We start from the raw sequence: 24778 nt of genomic DNA on the forward strand, positions 1-24778 counted from the left end.
CCAAAGAAGTGACTTTAACAGTACAGAGCAGTGAGTAAGGAGAATTCTGCCTGTAGAACGTACGGTATCTCACTGACCAGGTGTTCTCCAGAAGAGGTAGGGCAAACACCCGTAGAACTAATTTGGATGGAGATGATCTTGCTGTGCAGTAAAAAGATAATTGAATCATAGAATCATTAAGGTTGGAAAAGATCACTAAGATTCACTTCATCCAGGAATGCCCAACCTGTGGCTCAAAGGCTGCAAGCGGCCCAGGACAGCCAGCAGTGCAGCCCACCGCCAGCTCCACAGCATCATGGCGGCAGCTCTTCCCCACAGAGCAGCCCAGCCTGGCCCTGGGTACACACAGCAACTGAATATGGGTGTGTGATCGGCACTGCCTGGGCTGAAACCAGGATCACTAAGAATTGCAACCACTCCCATCAAACCAGACAATGATACATTCGTTTCACAAAAAAAAGGTCAAATATTCCACTAGTTTTATTTTCTTGTTGCTCTCTTTTTCTAATATTTTCATTAATAAAATAATAATAATAAAATGTTTTGTTACTTACATACATTATCTATTTTATATGTGGTCCAAGACAATTCCTCTTCACCCAGTGTGGCCAAGGCAAGGCAAAAGATTGGACATCCATGATCTAAGTCCAGTCATCAACCCATCCTCACCATGCCCACTAATCACATCCCTCAGTGCCACATCTCCATGTTTTTTTTAACATCTCCAGGGATGGTGGCTGCACCACCTCCATGGGCAGCCTGTGCCACTGCCTCACCACTCTTTCTGAAAAGAAATGTTTTCCTACTTTCAAACGTGAACTATCTCTGGTGCAACTTAAGGCCATTCCTTCTAATCCTATCATGTTACTTGAAGAGGCTGACCCCCACCTCAGTACAAGGACGGACGGACGGAAGGAAGAAAGGGAGGGAGGGAGGGAGGGAGGGAGGGAGGGAGGAAGGAAGGAAGGAAGGAAGGAAGGAAGGAAGGAAGGAAGGAAGGAAGGAAGGAAGGAAGGAAGGAAGGAAGGAAGGAAGGAAGGAAGGAAGGAAGGAAGGAAGGAAGGAAGGAAGGAAGGAAGGAAGGAAGGAAGGAAGGAAGGAAGGAAGGAAGGAAGGAAGGAAGGAAGGAAGGAAGGAAGGAAGGAAGGAAGGAAGGAAGGAAGGAAGGAAGGAAGGAAGGAAGGAGATATTCTTATCACACAGGAGTTGAGGTATAAAAAACAGCAACTATTAGGATGCTATTACAACATGCATTAACAATAGGCAAAAACACTAAGAAAAAGGCAATGTCATACACTTAGCCGGTTTTGGTTGAATTGAATAGTTCCTGAAAAATTACTTCTCACTGCAACTGAAAGCCATTTAGTTCATTTGTGGTAGCTGCTCAGTTGTATTCAGTGCTGAGCCACTGTGATGCAGAAATACACGTGAAAGAATCACTCAGTACAGAAAGTGCAACATTGACTCTTGTTTTGCGTCAGACAATCAGAATTTAGCAAAATGAAGAAAGCAAAATGGTATCACTTCACCTTACAAAAGCACCAACCAGCCCCAGCAATGAGCTGTAAGGCTTGCAATAAAAACACTGCCAGGTGAAACGTCAGAACATGTCTAAAAGGATGCAAATTGAATGCAGAAGGAAAGAAATAATTTTTAACTATATCAACATTCAGATTTACTACACACACTTCTGAAAGCATTCCTAGTCTTTTTCCTACTTCCCTGAGGTAATGTTTACCCCCAAAGCAAAGCCACAGTTGCAATATGTCCCAAAATTCTAATGCCACAATTAAATGAGCCAGAGGACCAGATGCTGGAGCAAGACAGCAGTATCTAGTCTGGGCACTTAGCGTTCCTGCCCATGAAGCCCAGGTGTAGCATTGTTTCTCAGTGTTGGGACACTACTCTCCTTGATGTGAGAGTCCACGTCTGGACAGCCTTCAGAAACCAGCAGGTTGGTGTTCACCGGAATTCAAGGTCAGCTTCTGAGCATCTGAAAATTATCACCCAAGCACTTTTTCATTTTAATTTTTGGTACTGAATGGATTTTAACTTAACTTGAAATACTACTGCAACTATTTTATTTTTTTAATTTTAATTTTTATTTCTTCACAATTTAAACACCCAAAATTAAATAAATGGAAGAAAACATTTCCTGCTCTTCTGCTCAGCTCTGATGAGACCTCATCTGGAGTACTGCATCCAGATGTGTAGTGCTAAGTACAGGAGAGACATGGACCTGTTGGAGTGTGTACAGAGGAGGGCCAGAACAATAATCCAAAGGATGGAATGTCCCCCATGAGGACAGACTGAGAGAGTTGGTGAAGGCTTCAGGGAGACCTGAAAGCGGCTTTCCAGTATTTGAAGGTGGGCTGTAAGGAAAGGGACAGACACTGTAGCAGGGTCTGTTGCAATAGGACAAGGATAAATGGTTTCAAACTAAAAAAGGGCAGATTTAGACTGGATGTATGGAAGAAGTTTTCTACAATAAGGGTGTGAGGCATCCAAACAGGATGCTCAGAGAGGTGGTAGATGCCCTGTATGTGGAGACATTCAAGGTCAGGCTGGACCGAGCTCTGACCAATGTGTTCAAGCTGTAGTTGTCCCTGTTCATGCCTGGGGAGTTGGACTGCATGGCCTTTAAGGGTCTCTTCCAACTCAAATGACTCCTTGATTCTATGAATATATGATGTAATATAGAGCTTCCTAAAGGAGGGATAAAGCTCTTAGGCTAATTCTGAGTTTTGTCACCACCTTCTGCAGCCTTAAGAGGACCTTTGGCAGAAGAACTCCCAGCAATGCTTTAATCCTGTTGTGCAGTGTCTCAGCTTTCCTACAAGCCCCTATTAGCCGCCACAACCCTCCCGTTCTTCTGGGTCCCAGAAGCCAACACACACACATCCAGCTGAGCAAAAGCCTCTTTAATATTCCTGTCAGCCAGCCTTTTGCAAACGTCAGGTTTCTGCTTTTCTGTTCTCTGCTAGGAAGAAGATTCCCAGGCTAGTTTCCAGTCATGCTGCTGGATTTGCTGACAGTGAGTAATCCTGCTTCCTGCGGAGCTCTGGAATGCCTGTGAGCAGCGCGTGGCCCACCCCAGCCCACCTCAGAGACCCTGGCCCTGGGATGCAAGACAGAGGCTGCTTTGCTCCATTTGCACAAACACAGCCAAAGAGCTCTCCCCAGCTGCCTCATCCCAGCAATACCATTCCGTGGCCTCAGAGTGCCGTAGGACTTTGATTGGCTTTCATGATTGAGAGGAAGGTGAAAATGGAGCCTGCGCTTGTCTGTGTCCACAGATGTATGTGGCAATCTTTTTTTTAACCCCCTGAAATGCTGACTCTTCAAAGACAGCTTTCTGCCTCCTGCTTATCCCTTTGATTACTTCCCAGCCTTGCTGTCTCCCACAGTGCTGTGAGGCTGCAGGAACACAGCCCAGGAGAAGTTAAAGGCGTTCAGAGCTCTCTCAGCAAACAATGTAGTACAAACAGCCACACTGGGATGGAGGTCTTGGTCATGCCCTGCACTTTCCTCTGGCAGCAGCCAGCTGAAGGAGTCCTCTGCCAAGCACTCAAACCAAACAAGCCCATAGATGCCAGCAGGGAGCTAACAGCTTGGGGCTGCCTTAGGAACTTGCTAGAGGGATTCTTATTCCATGAATACATTTGCCTTTTGAAAGCATTGGTAGATTCAGGGTGTCACTCCTTTTGTTGCTCTTAAACCTGATATCTGACAACTTCATCTCATGCTCCCTATATCCTGCATAATCAAAGACACAAAACAGTTACACATTACTCGTGATTTTCAAGCCCTCCATTACTCACAGACCTATCTTGGACCCAGGGCAAGTGTGGATCTGAGGGATGTGGTTTAGTGGGCATGGTGGTGGTGGGCTGATGGTTGGACTAGATCTCAAGGTTCTTTTCTAACCTTAATGACTCCATGATTCTCTCTTGTTCTTTCCAGGCTGAGTGCCTGCTCAGTCATACCTCATGGAGGAGCTGCTCCACACACCTGACAATTCCTTTTCATTCTTCTGTGTCCCTTTTGAGACAGGGAGGCAAGAACTGTTTGCAGCATCCAAAATCTGGAGCATCTCATACTTGAATAGTAGCATATTGATGCTTCCTGTTTTCTGTGCTGTTTTTTTTTCCCTCTAAACATCTATTTCTCGCAGCCATTGCTGAACACCTTATAACTCCAATGCTCTTTGCCTCACATGAGATGAATAGTTCTTAATCACTGCATTTTGCTTTACATGACCCTGAAAAAGAAAAACGCCACCAATATTATCATGACATTTTGCCACTTTATTTCCTGCTTCTTTTTCCACAAAAGTTTGAATACAGTGATCAGTACAAGTGCAAGCATATCGCCCTGTGCAGGTAAATGAAATAGGCAATACACACCATGTATGAAAAAGCACACTTCTAATCTTCAGTGGGCATTGAGTACAGGAAGAAAATCCTCATTCTTTAAAGGATAAAATGATGATCCAAATTGCAAAGTTATCTTGCAAAGTTTCAACTCCTAATGTACACTGTCTTTAAAAGCTCTACAAGCAATATATTAAGCACAAGCAATTACTGCAATTCCAGGGTGCCCAAAATGTGTGTGAGTCCACTCTCAGTGACATGCTGATCTAAGCCTGTAAAAGCAACAATTTGTAGAAAGAAGCAATATCTAATTAGACCATATAATAGCGAGAGAAACAGAAAACCTATCAGGCATGCTGTCTGTTGATCAGATCTAACAAGTAAACAAATGCACAGTACTCACTGTATAAGGTATTTATGTTAAATTGAAATGCATATGTGGGTAGTAAACTACATTTTTAAACATACATCACTGTAAAAAAAAAAAAAAAACAAAATTATTGCCTAGAAAATAAAGCCTCAATGGGTTCCAGGTAGTGAAAACAGAGGAAATTAAGATAGTGTGCATGAGATGGGTTTTGGGTTACAAACACATTTCACAAATGGAGTAATTTTATCTATACATGTCTAAGGAGCCTAGATTTATGTTAATACTGTGTAGGGCTTGAATAGACTGAAACAGCCATCTAAATAACTTTTTGTATGTTTGACTCATAGTAAATTATCATAGTTACCTCAGCAACTCACTGCAATCACCAACCTGGGTCTGTTGCACACTGCCAGGAAAAGAAAGACTTGAATCTCTGACTATATTCTGAGAAAATGGGACAAAATATCTTTTGCACAGGACACAGGAATGACTTGAGGGGGTATTAGAAAGAAGACAGAATGTAAAACGGGACTGGGTAAAAGACTGGTGATTAATGAGGAGCCTCAGAGAACATGTAATCACAGAAAGATAGGCCTGGGATGGATCTTGATTGGTCATCTCATCCATCCTCCAATTCCAACATCAGATCAATAGTACTTACTACTTGTCCAGTACATACTTATAGACATCCAGTAATGGAGACAAAACTGTACTCTCAGCAACATAACGCTATGCCTCACTAATGTTACCATTAAAAAAGATTTTCTTCCATGATGAAATTTAAGTCCATTACAGCTTACTTTATCTACCAAGAATAGATCATTCCCTCCCTCTCTCAATGGCTTTTTAAGCACATGAAGACTCTTAGCATGTTTCCCTTGCTCTCTCTACCCAGCATCTCCAGCCCATTTGGTCTCCCCAGCCCTCTGCTCACTGTTACTGCCACCTGCACTATCTCCTGTTGGTTCACAATCTTCTGGGCTCTGGTGCACAAATCCAGCTCTGTTACTGATCTCCTACAACACTTCACTGAGCATGGATCTCTTCCTTCATGCATATCTGCCTGGGATTTTTACTATTTCCCCACAAACACGTGTTGTTGATTCAAATTCAGCGGCTTACAGTCAACTCCACACTTCTTTCTGACAGTTACTTTTTCACCTGTTGCTCCTATCCCTGAGTTTGTCTGATTTTTAATACCTGTCCAAGTTCGACAGCCTGCTTTTGTCCCCCAAGATTGTGCCTTGTTTCCTGGACCAGATTTGTGCTTGTCAAGACCTAAGCATCCTCCTCCAGCATGTCTGCATTTCCTCCCAGAACAGAGCAGAACCAGGTTTGGACTGCTGGAGGATCCTACAGGGTGCATCCATTCTGCCACAACCCCCCACACCCACACTACAGAAATGATACCCAACCAGTTCAGTCCTGGTTTCACAGCAGCTCTACACAGAGCCTGTTTCCCTGAGCACTCTGAGATACAGCATCAAACAACGTGACATTACATTTTCGCATGACTCAGTTGCTGTGGTAACATAAATTAACAAAATGTACATTGTCGTAGCAGCTTTGTCACAAAGTATGTAGGCTTTTCTACGCAAATCACAGCAGAAGCAGCACAAGGTTCTGAGCTGGAAAAGTAACTGGACAAAATGTGATGGCTGAAAAGAGAAAATAATGTCAGTGGGAGGTTAAAGTGAGAGCTGATGAAACATCTCCACGTGTTAAGGACGTCAGTTTGAAAACAGGGACTGTAACGGGGTGAGGGTGTACTTGCAAAAGGTACTCAGAAGATTGAAGAACGTTGCCAGTAGGTAGCAAACAATAATAGAGTCTTAGAGAAAACCACCAGTTAGAAGGTAAAGGCAACAAGCACTCAGTCATTCTGCTGAAATCCATTATCTTTTCCAGCATGCCTGATGTGAATGAGCAGCAAGGGAGCACTGAGCAGGGGCTACCTGAGAGAAGTGGGTTCTGCAGAGGAATGCATGATACACAGTTTTCCCAGTCCAAGATGCTTCACTGGCCTGGGCTGCCAAGCAGAGCAGCTTGCTGGACAACTACAGGAAAAGAAAAGGCATTCTCCATGCAGAAACAGCACGAAGAAAATAACACAAGTTGTGAAAACCATTTGTAGATAGTAAGAGGAGGGCAGAAAGAGCAGACTAAACATCCAGCATAACTGAGAAGGTAAAGAAACTTTGAAATGTGCATTTCTTCAACTTAAAACAACAACAACAACAAACCAACAGAAGAGGCAGTTGAAATGCAAAGTTGCAAAGCAAGTCTGATTTACCAGCTTCATAAAGAAGATAGAAGGGAAATCAAAGTTCATATGTACGGGAGGACGGATGGTTGTAAGAGAAAAAGTACTGCTTGCAAACTTATCTGATTCTGTATTATTACACTGTACTGTCAGTTATAAATTACAATTTTTTCCTTCATTTCCTTACCAGGAAAGGGTTGTGCAACATATGAAAGTCCCAGACAAGCCACTGAAATCCTGAATTTCTGCAAAATCTGAAGAACAGAGATATGGGAAAACTGTGAACATGCAATGGTGAACAAAATGGCGGGGCAAAGAGAGGTGTGGGGAGTTCTGGATGTAGAAGATGTCCTGACCTGACTGTCCTATTGAGAGAAGACCAGCAGCTCCTGAGACTCTCTCTTGAAGGTACCACTGCTGCATTAAGGGTTTGTGATCACAAGACTGAAAAGTCTTTGATTCTGACTCCCACGCTTCTATTTTAATTTGGAAACAATTTGCTACTAAAGTCAATGGAGAAGAAATGGGGCTTTGCCAATGAGCAATGCAGTGACATCAAGCAGCTCATTTCATTTAAGCTCATATTTGAGCAAACAACCCATGCTTATAATAAATTTTAATCAATTACAAAGGTACTATGGGTTACATAACTTGAATCAGGAGATGGGGTCCAAAAGATCCCTTAGACTGGGATCTCACTGGGACCTCAATGGGAGCTATAGTTTATAGGAAAAAAAGTTAATGTGAAACTCTCTTGTGACTGAAAGTACTGCAGAAATCAATTCCACTCTCTCTCTTATTCTTGTAATTGCAAACCATTTTCTGCAGCACCGCAGTGCTTTCAACTGACTCATACACTCCTCAGTCACCGGCAAGGGCTCCCATAATCAGCAGCAAAGTAGCAATGCAAGTGTCTTAATTCTTTACTCCTCCTTTCACTGGTTTCCTCTTCCAAATTAATATACTTTGTTACATTTGGACAACACTCTGATATTTCTGAAGTAGCATCAACGCATCTGGGACTAAGGGTACAAACACTTTCAATTTTGTTAGTAGTGGTCTTAAAACCTTTCTGCACAGTAACGAAGCAGAGAAAGCTATCACTGTGCACTGAACACTGTGAAATCATGCTTATGCAAACTCAGCATGAGACATACTCAGAAACTGAACAGATCCTGTATTGAATCATAGAATCATAGAACGGCTTGGTTTGGAAGTGACATCAAAGATCATTTGGTTCTAGCCTCTCTACCATGGACTGGAGGCCACTCACAAGATTAGGCTGCCGAAGGCCACATCCAACCTGGCCTTGAACACCCCAGGGATGGAGCTTACAACTTCTCTGGGCAGCCTATCCTAGCACTTCACAGTTTCCTGAGTGAAGAATTTCTTCTTAATATAATTTCCCCTGTTTTAGTTTAATGGCATTCCCCCTTGTCCTATCACTATTAGACTGTATAAAGTTGGTCTCCTCACTGGTTATAGGATCCCTTCAAGTACTTGGAAGATCACAATGAGGTCTCCCTAGAACCTTCTCCAAACCAAACAAGCTCAACTCCCTCAAACTTTCTTCATAGGAGAGTGCTCCAGACTGTGTCCATCTTCATGGCCCTCCCCTGGACAATCTCCAACAGCTCCACGTTCTTCCTGTACTGGGGGCCTCAGGCCTGGGCACAGTCCTCCAGGTGGGCCCTCATGAGGGCAGAGTAGAGGATGGTAGAGTGGAGTTCTTTACTATGAGGGTGGTGAGGCTATGCAGAGAGGCATCTCTCGTGTTCAAGGCCAGACTGGACAGGGCTCTGGGCAGCCTGGTCTAGTATTAAATAGGGAGGTTGGTAGCCCTGCATGTGGCAGAGGGGTTAGAGATTCATGATCCTTGAAGTTCCTTTCAACCCTGGTCATTCTGTGATTCTGTGATCTGTGATTGTTGCTGTTCTGGGCTGCAAGCACACACTGCTGATTCATGCCCAGCTTTCTGTCCATCAGGACCCCTAAGTCCTTATCTGCAGGGCTGCTCTCAATGAGTTCTCCCAGTCTGTACTTGTATCAGGGATAGCCTTGACCCATACCCCCTGGTAATACCTTATATTTACTTGTTCAACATCATCCGGTTCTCATAGGCTCACTTTTCAAGAATGTCCAGGTCCCTCTGGATAGCATCACTTTCTCCTATTCTGTCAATTGTAGCACTCAGCATGGTGCCATCAAACTTGTTGAGGGTACACCCAATCCCACCACTGATGTTGTTGATAAAACCACTGAACTGGACCAGTCCCAAAATGGACCCCTGGAGGACACCACTCATGACCGGCCTCCAACTAGGCACAGAGCCTTGGACCACAACCCCTCTGTCTGTGTCCATGGACCACTTTCATCCACCAGTGCCATCAGTCCATCACAGAAAACTGACAGACAGGTCAGGCAAATCGAGTGAGATGACCTGACAAACTTACAGGTCATGTCATGAGGGTTTACTGAAACATATACAGGAAAGTGACGCAGTCTGTTCCTCCAGAATCTTCTGTGCAAGTAAATTTATCATATTTTATATTTTATCAGAATACTTGCAGAATAGCTGTACAGGCTTGTGTTTCTGTACAGGATTTATCACATGCAGAATTCAGAAATTTAGCCCATTTTCTGCTGGGAACCTGAAAAAATCTTTATGAGCTGCAGTAGCAGAGCATCAGAGACCAGCAGAGCTGTACACACGAGGAGCCCGCGAGCAGCTTTGTGTCACACCCCGGCTACGCTCAGCCGGCAAACCTCAAGCGCGGCCCCGGATTTCATTCATGTCTCCAACCACCTCTTGGCACTCAGCCACGGCCGCACGCACACGGGCGGCTCCGTAGGATGGCGCGAGGGAGATTACTTCATCTCCACAAAAGTAACAGCGAGGTGGGAGGAAACCTCCCATAATTAGAGCATGGGACGGAAATTAAGGTTTCTACTAAGTCTGAGGCTGAGTCGGGTTGTGATCTGTGGCAAGGAGCTCTCCGGTCTCCGTTTCTCCATCTGTAAAGACAAGAACAGTGAGGTACGAGGAGACTTCAACAGCAAACGTTTGTAAGCACGCAGAGATTTCCTCTGAGGGCGGCAGGGCGGGCCGGCAGGACCCACGCCCAGGCCGCAACCGGCCCGTTTCGGCACGGCGCGGCCCCGCCAGCACACAGCGGAGCCGGGGACGCCGCGGCTCTCCACGAGCGTCACCGCGGCCCCGCGCCGCGGCGGAGGGCGGGCGGCGGGGAAGGCCGCAGCGCGGCGGGCAGCGCGGGCCGGGCGGGCACCGCGAGGAGCCCGACGCCGATTCGGGGCGTCCCGGCGGCAGGTGCGGCCCGGCCCGCCTGCCGGAGGAGGAGAGGACGAGGAGGATCCGGGCGAGCCGAGCCCAGGGCCGCCGCGCCGCGGGCATGAAGCGGCCGGCAGCCGCGCCCTTGGGCGGCGGGCGAGGTGACGGCGACCTTGCCGCCGTTCCTCCGGCCGTAACGCGGGGGCGGGCCGCCCTCCTCCGCCGCCGGCCTGCAGGTGGGTGTCGGGGTAGGACCTCGGGAGAAGGGGGGGGAACGGCGGCGGCGGCCCGCCTCGGTGACGCCCATCGCCGGGGCCGGGCCGGCGCGCGGGTAAACACGGCCCGCGGCGGGGCCGTGCCGGCCCTGCCCGCCCCCCGCGCCTCCCCGAGGTCGCCCGGCGGAGCGCGCCCCGGCGCCGGAGGCCGCGGTGCGGCGGGTAGGGCGAGGCGCCGGCGCCGTTCGGTGCTTCACGCGGAGATACGAGCCGGCCCTGCCTCCCGCCCCGCGGGCCGCCCGCGCCGCCCTCCGGGACCGCGCGCCGCGGAAACTTATCCCTTCTCTTCGGCGGTGCAGGGAGGCGGCTCGGCAGCCCCGCGGACCGCCCGGCTCCGCTCCGCCCCGCTGAGGAACTTGGGAGGGAATCGGAAAGTTGGCTCAGGTACCGCGCCCGTCCTGCCGGGAGCCGCTGCTGTTGTGTCGCGGTCGTTTGCGGTTCTGCTCCGCGGGTGCGAGCGCGGGGCGGGTGGGGAGCCCTCAGAGCGCCGCCCGAGTCCGGGTCTGCGGACAGGTGGGGCTGGGAGCGGGCGCGGACGGCGCCGTGCGTTGCGCTGACCGCCCGGCGCTGCTCTCCGGGGAGCAAAGCGGCGCTAGGAACGCTGGCGCTGGTGGCTGGGCAGCTCGGGGCGGGCCCGGCGGCACGCGTGGGGCGGTGGTGCCAAAAGGCGGCGGGAGAACCCAGCCCGCTCAGCAGCGCGTTGCTTTAACGGGAGGTGTGTTGCTGTGTGTTGTGCCGTTGCCGTGTCCCGTCCTCTTGGTCTGCGAGGAGCGGAGGTGTCATTCCTAACTGGGGGATTCTGGAGTTACGCAGTTAGTAGTTAATGTGCTTCAGAAGGCGCTGGATGTATGGCACGGTCTTCTCAGCGGGAGGGAGAATAAACCATACATGTATGTGTGGGTTCACAAAACGGGACGGCGCTCCCTCTGCTACTGTTTCTGTGCCACCCAGCATAGAGCAATCCAATGAGTTCACTCTATCCAGGGCAGCCTTAGATCTTGATGAATAGTCTTGGTTTGTGTGGTGATGCTCTGAGGTGAGCTTCTACCCCAGCAAAGTGTAGTGTAGCAAAGAAAGTGAAGTTCTTGCATGCTGTCATGTTAAAGACAATTTGTTCTCTCAGTACAAAGTTTGCTGCAGTTTCAGTATGCTTACATTACTTCCACAGATAGGTGGTTTTGTATTTTCTCTCTCTTGCCTCTCTATCTTTTTTTATTTACCAGAACAGTGTTGAGAAACCCAAAAATACTACTTTCTTCTAATGAAGATGGCTGAACTAATCACAGATATCCCAACTCTCCACAGACCTTGCTATGTCTCTGGTTTCTGCCCAATGGAGCTGCTCTGCTCTCACCTCACAAAACATCTATAGGGCAGCAGTCACTTGGCAGTCTTAGAATAAACATTCCCATTCCTAATCCTTTAGATAATTCTTACGAGGTCCTGATAGGCAGAGATCCATAGAAACTACTTTTAGGCATCGTCCAACTCAATAAGCTTTGAAGAAGTGTAGTCTTAGGATGTAAATGCGAAGAGAAGTGGAGTTTATTTAAGGTATGCAATTTCAAAACAAACCTATACACTCAACCAGACGGAGCATGAAGGATTATCCAGACCTGACTCATCTGTGTAGATTGTGCACTTTAGGCTGAATGTTGAGCTGAGTGATTTCACTGCTCGCTTTGCTGGGTTGTACCAGTTTTTAAACATGTTATTGGTATTCCAGAGCTGTTTTTCTTGGAAAGAAACTAGGCTAGCAGTGGATGAGACTTGCAAAGATTGAAGACTTAGTTCAATAGTTGATGAAACTGTCTGCTGTTCAATTTTAAATAGGTAGGTCAAAAGCATTGCAAAGTTTTCTCTACTGTCATCTTGCATATCCTACATACAGCTGAAAATATTCTTGAAGTGAACTGGAGCAAGACAAGTAAAAGTCACCTTGAGCCGAAATGAGGAACTCGCTTGACCCAGGTTGTTTCTTGTGCTCAGAAATGGCTGTGCACCAGCAGCTCCGTGCTTAGGAGCAGGGGTATGTGCTGCTTAGGGCAGCTTCTTACATCATTGAGTCTTGTTCAGTATTTTCTGCATCAGATCCCTAGCTTCTGGCTTGAACAAGTATGAAGAAATAATAATAATTTAAAAAAAAATAAAATCTACCCTCCTATGCTTCCCATCTGTGGAGATTTTTCACTGATTACACTTTCTTTTTTAATTACAGCAGATCCTAATCTGATTTTTTTTTTTTTTCCAGCCTCAGCTTCCAGCCCCAGATCTCCTCTTAGTCTGTACTTTAATTTATTCTTAAAAGCTGAAATAATTGAAAAAGAACAACAATAGTCAGAGGGAAGGAGTTGGGGGGGTGGAGGGGGGGGGTTTACAGTAATTAAAGTGATGGCTGGAAAACAAGTGAGGTTATGATGTAAAACTGAACCTTTTTCCTGTTCTGTAAATATTATTCTGCTGCTTTTGCTGTTCTGTGAAGCAGTGTCCCACATGCAGCTAGGAAGTAGTGCAAAGGGGTTTTTGTGATCGGGGTTTTTTTTCTTAAAGTTATTCAAGATATTTCCTCATTCACTCATTTCCGTCGTGTTTGTTGCCAAGGCAGCTGGCCAGTGGCCTTATTAGCCATGAGGTGGTTACACTTCTTGTTTGTGTGGTACTGGAAACTACACTGGAGATACCAGAAGCAGCAGATGTTGCACACTGAACCTGAGTGAGTGGTTTTTGTGAAAAGAATGAAATGTTTCTGTCCTTGGACTGAATTGTTGTGTAGTTATGCATTATATCGCTTGTTATGTGCTGTATAGCTATGTTTAAAATGCCTCCTGTCTTCCAGCACACTAAATATTTACAGTGAGCATACGACCACTGCCATATGTTTGGAGTGAGTAACCCATTAATTGAACCAGCCCAATTTTATGCTCAGAATTCTCACTTATTTCATTTCAGTTACTAAATTGCATGTTAAAAGCAGTGTATGACAACGGCAGAGATCGGATGGTGAAACAAGAAGTGGAGTCATTTTTCATACCTCCTGGTCATTTCCAGTTAGCACACAGATAGAAAATCAATTGTAATCTGCTCATAATTGCCTTCCTGGTAGAATTATGAGACATTTCTCTCTTGAATTTTACTTCTTTTTTCCCCCTTCCTTCTGCTTCAATTTTCCCCCCCCCCTTGCTGTTTTTCCTCTATATGTCATGTGGAATAGGAGTTTGAGAGGGGAGGTATGGATGGATGTTTTTCTGTGTAAAGCTGTGCATTTTCACATATTGCTGCTAAGCAGCTTGAGACTGTCAAAAGGCATGTTCCATGCTGTGGTATTGATGAGCAGAAGTTGCTGAAGGTTTTCCTAACCTTGGGGCTTTGTGCTTAGATGAACAAGGCATTGTTTTCTTTACCTGTTTCCATATTGATTATTTCAGGCTAGATCACATTTCTTGTATAAGGCTGAACTCATCCAACCAAAAATTCAGATTGCATTTTGCTTACTGAAGTGCTCAACTCTGCACCTGACACTTCCACTCTGCAAGGATGCTTTGCCCCCAAGTTCAGGAATTACTTAAACATTTTGATAAACTCTAGCTCCTTTCATTCTTGAATGCTGGAATGCTGCAGAATTCAAGTGTTCTGAAGAGTAGTTGGGTTTTCAGCCCTGGACTGCTACAGTCCCATCTGGAAAGGTGTAGATGACCATTCTGAAGCTTGAGGGAGAAGAAAAACATCTCTCCTTCTGTGGCTGCTGGCTGTGTTCTGCCAGGCTCTCCTCGCACTCTGCCTGGCTGTTGTAAGGCTGTTTTCTCTTGATTTATGACACCAGTGTAGCACTCTGGGTTTCACATACATCAGCCTCCTCCCTGCCAGGGGAGATGTCTGTTTATGTGTACCTATGTGTGTTTGTGCACACAGATGAACAAAAAAATGCTACAGGGGTCTCTTGACCTTTAAATGTAGAAAGGTTATATGATGAGACTCAGGAAATACCGCTCCCAATACCTTTGTTTGAGCCCAAAGTATTCTGGGGCAAAAACAGAAGTGGGGTCTGAGTTCTTTTAGGATAAATACGTGTAAAACTTCTGCAAGATTGTGCAAACTGTTTAACACACATTCTTATAAAATGTGGTTTTCTTGAGGATGGGTAGAGAGAAAACAAAAGCCGTGTTTGGAAGGAGAGGTTTTGCTTAAATGGAAGTTGGTATTTTGAGAGAAGTGAGGAAGAGACAGCACAACACTAAGTGGTTGGGAGTGAAGGAGAGTTTAAAGGTCATTAGTAATCCTCCCAGTGGAAGAAATACAGTAATTTCTTTTGGTATGAAAGGAATGTCTTAGGAGGAGGTTGGAAGTTACAGAGTAGTGCCCAAGACTGGGGAAGCGAGTCAAGCTGAGCAGTAAGCATGCCTCTGCTGCTACTGTGAGTACCTGGCAAGCAGTCTGCACGCTGCGGGCAGCGAGGGCTCTGAGGCTGGAAAGAGTCTGAAACCCTTGAGTGCTTCAGTAATTGACAAAAACCGTCATGACAGTTCCTAAAAGACCAGTTGTGTGAGCCATCCTCCCATCTGAGCTATAAAAAGTGATGTGTTGAGAAATCAGTGAGTCAGTTCTTGATGAAGATTGCCATAAAACTTTGAAATTTTGCGATGAGTTGAAAATTTCTGTTCTGCTGTGACTTAGAGCTTTTATCTGAGAGCTCATGAAATGTGGCACTTGGGCTGAGACTGGCTGGAGGGGGCAGGCTCCAATTCTGTTACTACTGAAACTACTGTCCCCGTTTACTTTTGTTCTGCAAACTGGTGCTACTGTCATAGCTGCTACCTGCAATCTTTTGTCACTGTGCTTTGCAGTTGCATTATAATTGGTGCCTAGATTTGGATAGTTCTCTCAAATCCATCATCTGTAAAGCTGTAGTTTGAACCTCTCAGTTACCTCATCTTTCCTGCACAAAGCATTAAATCCTCATCCTCGATGAGAGACACTTCCGCTATGGAGTGCCATCAGTGTTTTCTTTCATGGAGCTCTCCATTCTATCAAAGGGAGGCTCTGAGAGCCTCACAGATTGTAGCAGCATCCCCTAAGGCCTTCCCAGCTTAAAACTTTCAACTCCTTGGAAAACCTCAGATAATCTCTCCCATCAGTACGAGTGCCTATTGTTCATCTTGCTGAATGCACCTCTGGAAGTGGTTTCTCCTGGCCAGGGAAGGGCTGTGATTGCAAATGCCCAGGGCAGTGCACCTGGCTAACAAGGCTCCAGCAGCTGCTCTGAGGTTGTTGCTGCTGTCCTTGCTGGCTGCCAACTGAGCTGTGAGTTGGGCTCTTTGCTGTTTCAGAGCTGTTGCAGTTGGATTTCAGTCTGGGCTTCCCAAAGTTGTTGCTGAGCCCATAGTTACAGCTGAAGGATGGAAATCAGAGTTTTCTGCTTTAACTCTAGTTTCCTCCAGACACTCAATCATCTGGCCGTTGGTAGCTTTTCGTGATAGCTGTTGCATGGAGGATAATATCTGATATCCCGCATACATTGGCAAAGACTTCAGCAGGTTCCAGCAAAAAAGTCGTGTGGCTCGTGAATACATTTAGTAGTACCCACTGGCTGGAGTTTGACCTCATCACCAGATCTCATTCAAAGTTCAGACATTGTTTCCTCTGAACTCTCTGCTTTCTTCCCTGAATGTACCATCCCTTGTGTTATGAGCAGCACTTGGTAACATCCCCTTGCCTGATGAGTTATGAGAGAAACCGCAGTTCCTTCCAGAAGTTTGGTATGTCCTTGCATTGTGGAATGACACAGCCAGCATTTTTCCAAGACTCTGTGCTTTTCCAAGACTAACTGTGCTTGAACTTTATTAAAGTTTAACTCTTAGTTCCATGCATGGTTTCCCCATGAGGTTTTGTTCGGTGTTTGGTGGTGGTCCTCCATTTGATTTGTTTCATAAAATGGGCAACTTTCATGAGACCAGCTAGTAGTGTAGCTCACATGTAACTGCGTGTAACACCAAAATCCATTGTTCTTTGAATTCCATCAAGATGGGACTGAACACAGAAGTGACTTTGGCTATTTCTCTGCTGACGAGAATACTTGCTAAGTTTTAGATAGCAGCTTTTTACACATGATATATAGAACCCTAGACAAGGAAACCCTTTACTGTGAGAACAAGTGTTGTCATCTCGATGCTGATCTTTCTGTTCTCTATATACAGAAAGCAGTTTGAATTGTTCATCTGCATCTTGGATTCATCAGTGTGCCTTTGGGAGCACTGGGAAGAAAATGTAGCAGGGGCTGAAAGCAGATGCCTCCAGTGGGCATTGCAAGTAGAGGTTAGTCCATCTGCTGATGCGCAATGCTTTTGTGGAAAGGAAAGCCTCATTGTCTGCTAAGTGCAAGATGACGTTGCAAGAAGAGGTAATAAGGCCAAGTGTGCTGCATTAGCAAGCCTGCAATCAGTAGATCATATAGTGATTGTTTGCATCTTTTTAACTTTGGGGCTTGCCTTTGGAGCACCATGTTCAGTTCTGGTCTCTGAAGGACAGCAAAAGATATGGCCTTACTGGAGGGAGTGCTGAGAGCAGCTGCCAGGGTGGGTGAGGGCTGAGGTACTTGCCTGCAGAGAGGCTGGGACACTTAAATGTGTTCAGCCGTGTTAAGGGACAGTTGAGGGAGATCTTATTGTTCTCTTCAGCTATATAGCGAGAGGGTGTGAAGAAGACAGAAATAATCACATCAAAGGCTTGCACTAGAGGAGTAACAGCCAGTAGTTGCAACTCACAGAATGAGAGCTCTCAGGGCCAAAAAGGCTTGCAGTATATTATTTTTAATGAAGGAATCTGTACCAGGTATTCATTCACAGGACAAAGATCTGGTCTGCTTTCCAACTTTAAAAGTAAAACCACAACCTGTGTACTAAATGTAGAGAAAATTTCATCTGCAGTATTCATTTCTAATTTAAAAGTTGCAATGTTCTGAGCTTAGAATGAAGTGAACCTGAGACTCCAAAGACCTACAAAGATTATGTAAAATCACTAACAGATGGTTTGTCTCTTTTTGATATATTAGATAATTAAATGAAAGTGGGCAAGCTGTTTTGTTAATATATAAAATACTAGTATTTCAAAGAGACGGTGTGTGTAGCTTAGTTACCAACTTCCTGGTGGGCTCTCCTGATTTCAGGAATACAGCAAACCTCAAGAAAACCCCATACCCAAGTGACAGGTAGTCTGATAGGCTGCTGTGCAGCTATTTTCTCTTAATTTATTTTTGAACTTGCATTTGCAGCTACAGTAACCTACTTACTATAGAGTCTGCCTATTGTTGCTGCTTGTCAGTTCTATTAAAAGCCTCTCCAGAAAGTAAGAAAGAATTATACACTAAGTGTGTCTCAGCAAACCGTATTTGCCAGCTCGGTCTTTCTTGCTTCTTAACTTTAAAATCTGGATGAAGATTTGGACCTGAACACACTTCTCTATCTTTTATCCCAATAAATTGTAAGGTTGAAAGTCATGCAGAAAATCTGCTGCTGGCAGCTCCCTCGAGGAAGGCTCCAGTCCAAAATGACAACTGCAGCAGCATGCTACAGGCACAGGAATTGTCTCTCAAACATAACCCTGTGAAGCCATTTAGGGCTACACAAAATCCAACCAACACCTTGAACTCCGTCCAGGAACCCTGGAGATTAAGGAGCTCTGTTGCCAGCAGCATGACCTGGAACACAACCTGTCCGTGTTGCTAGATGGTTTGAGAAGCCTATTTTCCTCTGACACTCCTTTCAAACTCTTAATAATAGCGTGGCACAGATAAAAGATGGGAAGTTGACTAGTGAAGTCTCTTAAATTTGTATTTAAATGAAGAGAATACTTCTTTTCACTTAACCATGTTAGTTTTGTTAGAGGATTTTCTTCTGACAGAACAAATTTGAATAGAAGTACTTTGCTAAGCATGACGGCGTACACTTTGTACAGTTGTAGGCATTGTCTGGACGCCCAATATTGTCACAAGGAAAGTTAATTAGGCAGTTCAGATTTTCATGTTCAGAAAACACCCAGACAGCGTGACTCATTTTGGAAGTGGGAAGAGATCAAATCCAACATGTATCACCGGAAACTTCTTTTTGGCTCTAGAGTGATTTGTAGCTTGGTGTCTCTCCTTCAATTCATAAGTAATAATAATTTAAAAAGTTACAACTTTAACAGTGTAGTCTTTGGCAGTGATCTTAAACTAATTGTCCTCTGGTTTGTGGCAGAGATGTGCAGTGTTGCCCTGTTGTCAGTGGCTCGGCTGCCATCTGGGGGCACGCAGGGGCTTTGGGCATCTTCTGTCCTGCAGCCGCCTGGAAAGCTTTCTGATAGAGCTGGAAGGCCTAGAGTGAAAGTGGCTTTTCTTGGTTTTCTTTAGCAAGCCAGGTAAAAACAAGATAGACTCTTCAGTCTAGGATTTGGTAACTATTAGTGGGTGATTTTTCTATTTTTTCTTTTTTTAAGGTTTTTTAATCTGGGTTTTCTTAATAACTTAAGATATTTTAGGCGCTTGCACCACCAGAAAAGGTGGACAAAAATATAAGGTATTGCATTACAGTGCAGTTCTAAAGAAAATGAACAGAACTATTAGACTTGCACTCAGCACTAGTGATGGCTGTTGTGTTTTTCCATATTTACATTTTTAAAAGGAAAAAAAAAGACTTTTTTTTTTTTTTCTTTCTGTCAGAATCTGTATCAGGGCACAATGCAATTCAAGATTCACAGTATTGCGTAGGCCTCACAGTCTTTTACTCCTGTGCAAATTGGAAGACATGTTGAAGAGAGTCCAACAAAGGGGCACCAAGATCGTTCAGGGACTGGAGCATCTCTCCTGTGAGGCTGAGAGCTGGGACTGCTCAGCTGAGAAGGGGAGGCTCTAGAGGATCCAATCAATGTCTATAAATCCTTGAAGGCAGTGCAGTGAGAACAGAGCCTGGCTCTGCTCAGTGGTGCTCAGTGGTGCCCAGTGCCAGGATAAGAGGCAGTAAGTGCAAACTGGAACACAGGAGATTCCCTCTCACCACCAGGAGCACTGCTGTGCTGTGCAGGTGATGGAGCACTAGCACAGGCTGCACGGAGACTCTGGGGTCTTCTTGGAGGTCTTCCAAAGCCACCTGGACGTGGCCCTGGGCACCCTGCTCTGGGTGTCCCTGCTGGAGCAGGACTTGGGTCAGAGACACCCAGCGGTCCCTTCAAACCTCAGTGATTTCATGGTGCTGTGGTTCCATGGAGAAGCATTGCTCTAGTTTTGTGCTCAGTCCATACTGATCGTTGGGCAGGCATATATCAGAACCTGCAGGCCACCTGGACCCCTTTGAAGGTTATGGCCTGGAGAGGAATACCTCTCTGCTTTGTTGAATGTTAAGTGTAACTACAGGCAGCTGAGCCTTCTTTCTGGAAGTGAAATAACTCCTTGCCACTTGTTTCATTGTTTTTGGAGATGGTTTTATATGTTATTCTATAGAGAAATTGTACTACATTTTAAAATGTGTTTGATGCTTGTAATTATTTTTTTAAAGGCTAGGCATTTTCCCTAGGCAAAGCATTACTCATCTTTATCATAACACCAGTTGTTTTTCTGAATTCCAGGGAGTTTTTGCTGGTCATTTAATTCATTCCTCTGCATGGAATGGTGGTGGGTTTTTGTTTGGTTTAGTGACCATGTGGGTACAGCCGTGAGCACCATTTGCCATTCCTCAAAACTAAGCAGCCTTCTTTCCAAGTGTTACACTTGAGATAGTTGGTACCACTCCAGTTGCTAACTGATAAAGAGGAATTTTTGTTTTACTTCCACTTCCTGATCTGAAATACAAGCACTTCCCTTGCAGCTCCCCAGGACAATAGTAAACGTAGGATATTTTGCTGTGACGCAGCAGTGGGCTTTGTCTCAGTATACAACCTTTGTCTCTATTTCATACATGCAGTGGTATGTGATTGATTTAACTTGTACAATCTATTCTTGCAAATGCATCGTTTATAACTGGATGCTTAGCATAAAGTTCTGCAATAAAAGTTAATGAAATGCTGTAATAGGACAAGCTGTCTTTCTGATTGCTGCAACAATACCACTTGAGTTACAGAATGACCATTTTGTATGCTCGCATAAAATCATTTCTTCTTAAAAAGCGGCTTTGTTTTCATGTTTGAAATGAGAAGAGTTGGCTGCAAGTAGCAGCTATCTTTTTTTCTTTCTGATTTTTGTTTATAGTAGCATTTCCCCAGTAAATTCAGCCTACGCCACCTGAATTTCCCAGGTGCTGCAGCTCTCTCCTCAGGCCCATGGGACCCCTCAGCCATGCAGTTCAGCCCAGTTCCTGATTGTCCTGCCATGTCCAGCCAGCCAGCTTGCAGCTTTGTGTTTCCTTACTCTTCAATCAGATGGTATTAGGGACCTGATGAGCACTGTTTGTGATGTCTGATCTTTAGGAATCTCAAAAAATAGGTGTTTGGAGCTTCCTGAAAGAGCTGCCAAATGCTTTATTTTGGTGACTGGATTTAATTTACTGACTGTGTTCTAAAGGTTGCACAACTAGTCAAGTTATTGGATTTGCAGGTTTTAGGCAAGCAGAGCTTACTTTGTTCATTTGCATCATGTATTCCGAGTGATGCTGTTGTAGCCTATCACAGATGAGATGGGAGATCCACATCGTTTCTGACTAAGGTTTCTTTGTTGACCACCTCATTCACAGTTGGAAAGCTTTGCTGTTGTTGCAGACGTGATTTAATAGGATGATGTGATGTCTTGTAAGCCTTGGGCAGCATAACCTTTAGGGATGAGCGGAGAAAATTCTTCAGGTACAGGTGGCTGCTTTAAGTAGCTGACATCATGCAAGGAGTCGAATTAGAAAATGTTTTCTTAATTCACGCAACTGCAGCCTGCTGGAATATTTGATATAAATGAATATAACACAAGTAATTAAATTCAGTCGTAGTGCAAGAGTGAAGATTTATCAGCAGCTGACAGTCAGAACTGATTCTGTGAAGACATGAGGTTGGAGTGTGGGAAGTTGTTTGGTGGTGTGGGAGTGTTTGGTTTTGTGCATTGTTGTTTATTACTCTACTTGTTACTGTAGAACACATTAAGACAAAGAAGGCTTATTTGCAAGTAAACTAGCAAAGCTCATACCCTTATTTTTAAGGCAGGTTCTCACACTGGATCATAAATTTGCCTGAACTGTGAAGTTCTCAACACGTTACACATGGACATAACTGGTATCTTACATACCAGAAATACTTATTTTGGCTGAGGGTAGCACAAAAAGTGCCTGGCTCCAGTTAGGAAGATCCTGAACTGATGTCTGATGCCAAGTGATGCTGTGTACAGCTCTTGGGTATAGGTGAGCTGGGCTGGCTTCTTATTTTGCCTGTAGGAGTTTTAATATGCTTAACGTTATCCAATACCAGCAATGGAGGTAGTCTAAATACCGCAGCAGGGTCTGATTAGCTTTTTCAGATCACTGCTTTTATTTGCTGTTCGCAAAGAGGCTTAATCCAGTGCTGGAGATCAGGCTTCCCACTGGGCTCGTGGGTAGCTTTCTCTTGGCCTTTGTGCTACAGTGGCAGAAATCAGTGAGGAGCTCCTCCTGCAACCAACTGAAGGGCTGTGAGGCAGCGGCTCTCTGGCCATGGGCAGTGCAACCCAGGAAAAGCAGAGCGTGGGCTTCTGCTGGGCAGTGTGTTAGCTGAGTGTGTGATGCAGCCATCAGTGCAGTAGCATGATGGCATGGGATTTCAGTATTTTTAATTGAGCCTCAAGCCTTGCTGCTATTATATGGCACAGTCTGTGTGCTGTGGGGCCTGTTGGATTGGGACGGGTAGGCAAGGCTGAGTTTGGGTTTAGGTTTCATTGGGGCTTACCTCCATGAAAATAAAACAGAACATACAATGTGCTGGCTGTGGCCAAGCTCCTGATTTCCCGGCAAGCATTGCATCACTGCAAAGCAACAGGAAAATCTTGACATCCTGAGCAGGGCTATGAAATAACAGGGAAAGAAGCTTTGTTACAAACGAATATGAGTGGCTCCCAGACAAAGGGTGCTTCTCAGTGCCTTTCTATCAAGTGTCCTAATGTTTCAGTGCCGCTGCGTAAAAATACTCTTTGTTCCATGTATTAATATTATTTGGGGTTGCTTTAATCAATTTTGCCTTCCAGCAAAACTGAAATACACCCACAAATCCTGCTATAGCTCTGCATTAGTGCACATCTATTACACTTATTGACCGATGTACAAAAGTGTCAGGAAATTCAGAAGGCAGTTTCTGAATACTTTTCATTGCTTAGTGTGAGCTCCTTTCATAGCTCTTCACACGTTGTACCAATATGATTAATTTTGCTAACGAGAAAAGGGGAACGCAAATAGCTAGTGATGGATTTGCTTCTCTTCAATATACAAAGGAAGTTTCCTGAATAGCCTTTATATTTCTGAGGAGCGTTTTTTTATATTATCATTATTATGATAGAACTCACAACTTTTACCACTTAAAAATAATTCTTTTCTTTGTTTCATGAATTAGAAACAATGAGGAGAAGCCAAAGTCTGCCCAAGCCAGGTGTTTCTTGTTGGCAGCCTGCTCCCTAATGACTCTGGCTCTCATACAGCAGCTGCCTGCTAGCCTCCTTTGTATGGCCCATTGTTGCTGCACACCCCTCGTTAATACACATGCTGCCCGGGGCAGCCCCTGTGAATGACATCAACTTGCTTATCTTAGAAACCCCAAACCTGATGCAGGGCGGGGAGGTTGCCTTGCATCTGCCTAGCCAACTAATTGTGAGCACCGTGGGTTGTGATTGGCTCCCCTTCCTCTCGGTAATAGGTTAAGCAAAGACATTGCGGGTCCATCTGTTCGTCCATTCATTGTTCTGCTCGCTCGCATCAAGTCTGCAGCTGAAATCGTGTTAAGGAGTTGCTTCTGGAACAGCTACAAGAAACCAATGCCTGTGTGCTTTCCAGCGAACGTAAGTATAGGGGCTTCTCTCTGCAGAAATGGGACATTTCTCCTTTCGGATGTTCCAGCAGGTCAGTGTGCCTTCTGACAACGTGAGCGTGTGCGTCAGCAGAGATTGGCACGCTTTGGGCATCTGGAAAAAAAGAGAGGAGAAAACGTATCTGAAGACTTATCTTAAAGTGTATTCAAGAGTGGTCTTCTAGCTCAGTACAGTCTGTCAAGGAACTTCTAAAAGCATTAGAAATTGTATGTTTCCAAGAATTTGGAAATGGCAGGCAGTACCCATCAGTAGAACAAATTTTATTGTAGCCCCTTTGGAGGTAAAAGAAGGTTTTGACTTTGAATTATGATTCTTTTTTTTCTTTCGTTCTTTTTTTTTTTTTTTTTTTTTTTTTTTGCAAGTAAGCTGCTGTTTATTGCAATTTTTGAGTGGTAGTAAAGCTTTTTTAAAAAGCAAACCAATTTTCCTTGTTATACCATACAATGAATAAATTTTTCTGTGTGTGAAAATAGGAAGAGCCCTTTTGAGGGGCACGTGAAGGTGCTGTCGTGCTATACAGACCATTGAGATATTCTCAGGTGGGAACATGTTCTACTGAAAGTTTTTGTACTTTGAAAGAGATTCATAAGAGTGTCAGATCTAGTCCAGTTAATTTATAAAGCTTCTAATCTGTTTTGTTTTATGTTTTGAGTTCAGATGTTAAGGTGAAGAACTCTGTAACTCCATGAGCTATGTTCCAAGGATCCTGGAGAAAAAAAGAAAAAAAAAAAAAAAAAGCCCTAAAAACAAAGACCTTCATATATCTGTTGAGAGGGAAAGAGCGTATATAAAGGGGTTAAAAAGAGGTTTGCATTTCTACCACATGCCCTATTGTGTGAACATATGCATGAGTCTATTGAAAGTTTTCAGAAGATGGGCAGGCCACCAGTTGCTGGTCTCCTGCAGTTCCAGTAGACATCTGTTGCCCCAGAGCATTAACCAATCTGTTCAATGGGACATCCTTCCTTTGTTGGACAGAATGATGCAGACAACAGCACTGGCTGAAATACAATGGTAATTAAATACATAGAAACTACAGCAGTAGGTATTTATTACATATTCATTATTTTATTTGCATTGTTGCCGTAGCGTTACGGTTTGGGTAACAGATACATTCATTTTTTTTCTTTTCCGATCAGCGCCGCACTTCTTTTTGTGACAAGTAATTACAGCGTTTCAACAAACTGCCATTTCAATATTTCCCGTTCTCTTTTTAGAAG

The 24778-nt window shown here is 44.8% G+C and overlaps 1 protein-coding gene across 5 annotated transcripts in view; it reads left to right on the forward strand.

Moving 5' to 3' along the window:
* Nucleotides 1-9919: 9919 nt before the first annotated feature.
* The window catches only part of ZC3H12C (zinc finger CCCH-type containing 12C), a 36827-nt gene continuing 21968 nt past the window's right edge, over nucleotides 9920-24778 (forward strand). For 2 of the 5 annotated variants that reach the window (XM_052671309.1, XM_052671311.1), the window contains exon 1: nucleotides 9920-10043. In XM_052671309.1, coding sequence (XP_052527269.1) covers nucleotides 9933-10043 — 111 coding nt within the window. In that variant the 5' untranslated portion in view covers nucleotides 9920-9932. Of the gene's footprint in view, nucleotides 10044-10395; nucleotides 10532-10777; nucleotides 10955-17125; nucleotides 21374-21896; nucleotides 23529-24778 lie in introns of those variants that run through there. The other 3 variants (XM_052671310.1, XM_052671313.1, XM_052671312.1) reach the window with 3 other exon arrangements.

Source organism: Tympanuchus pallidicinctus, unplaced genomic scaffold, assembly GCF_026119805.1.
Source record: "Tympanuchus pallidicinctus isolate F22 unplaced genomic scaffold, pur_lepc_1.0 scaffold11, whole genome shotgun sequence".
Classification (NCBI taxonomy): domain Eukaryota; kingdom Metazoa; phylum Chordata; class Aves; order Galliformes; family Phasianidae; genus Tympanuchus; species Tympanuchus pallidicinctus.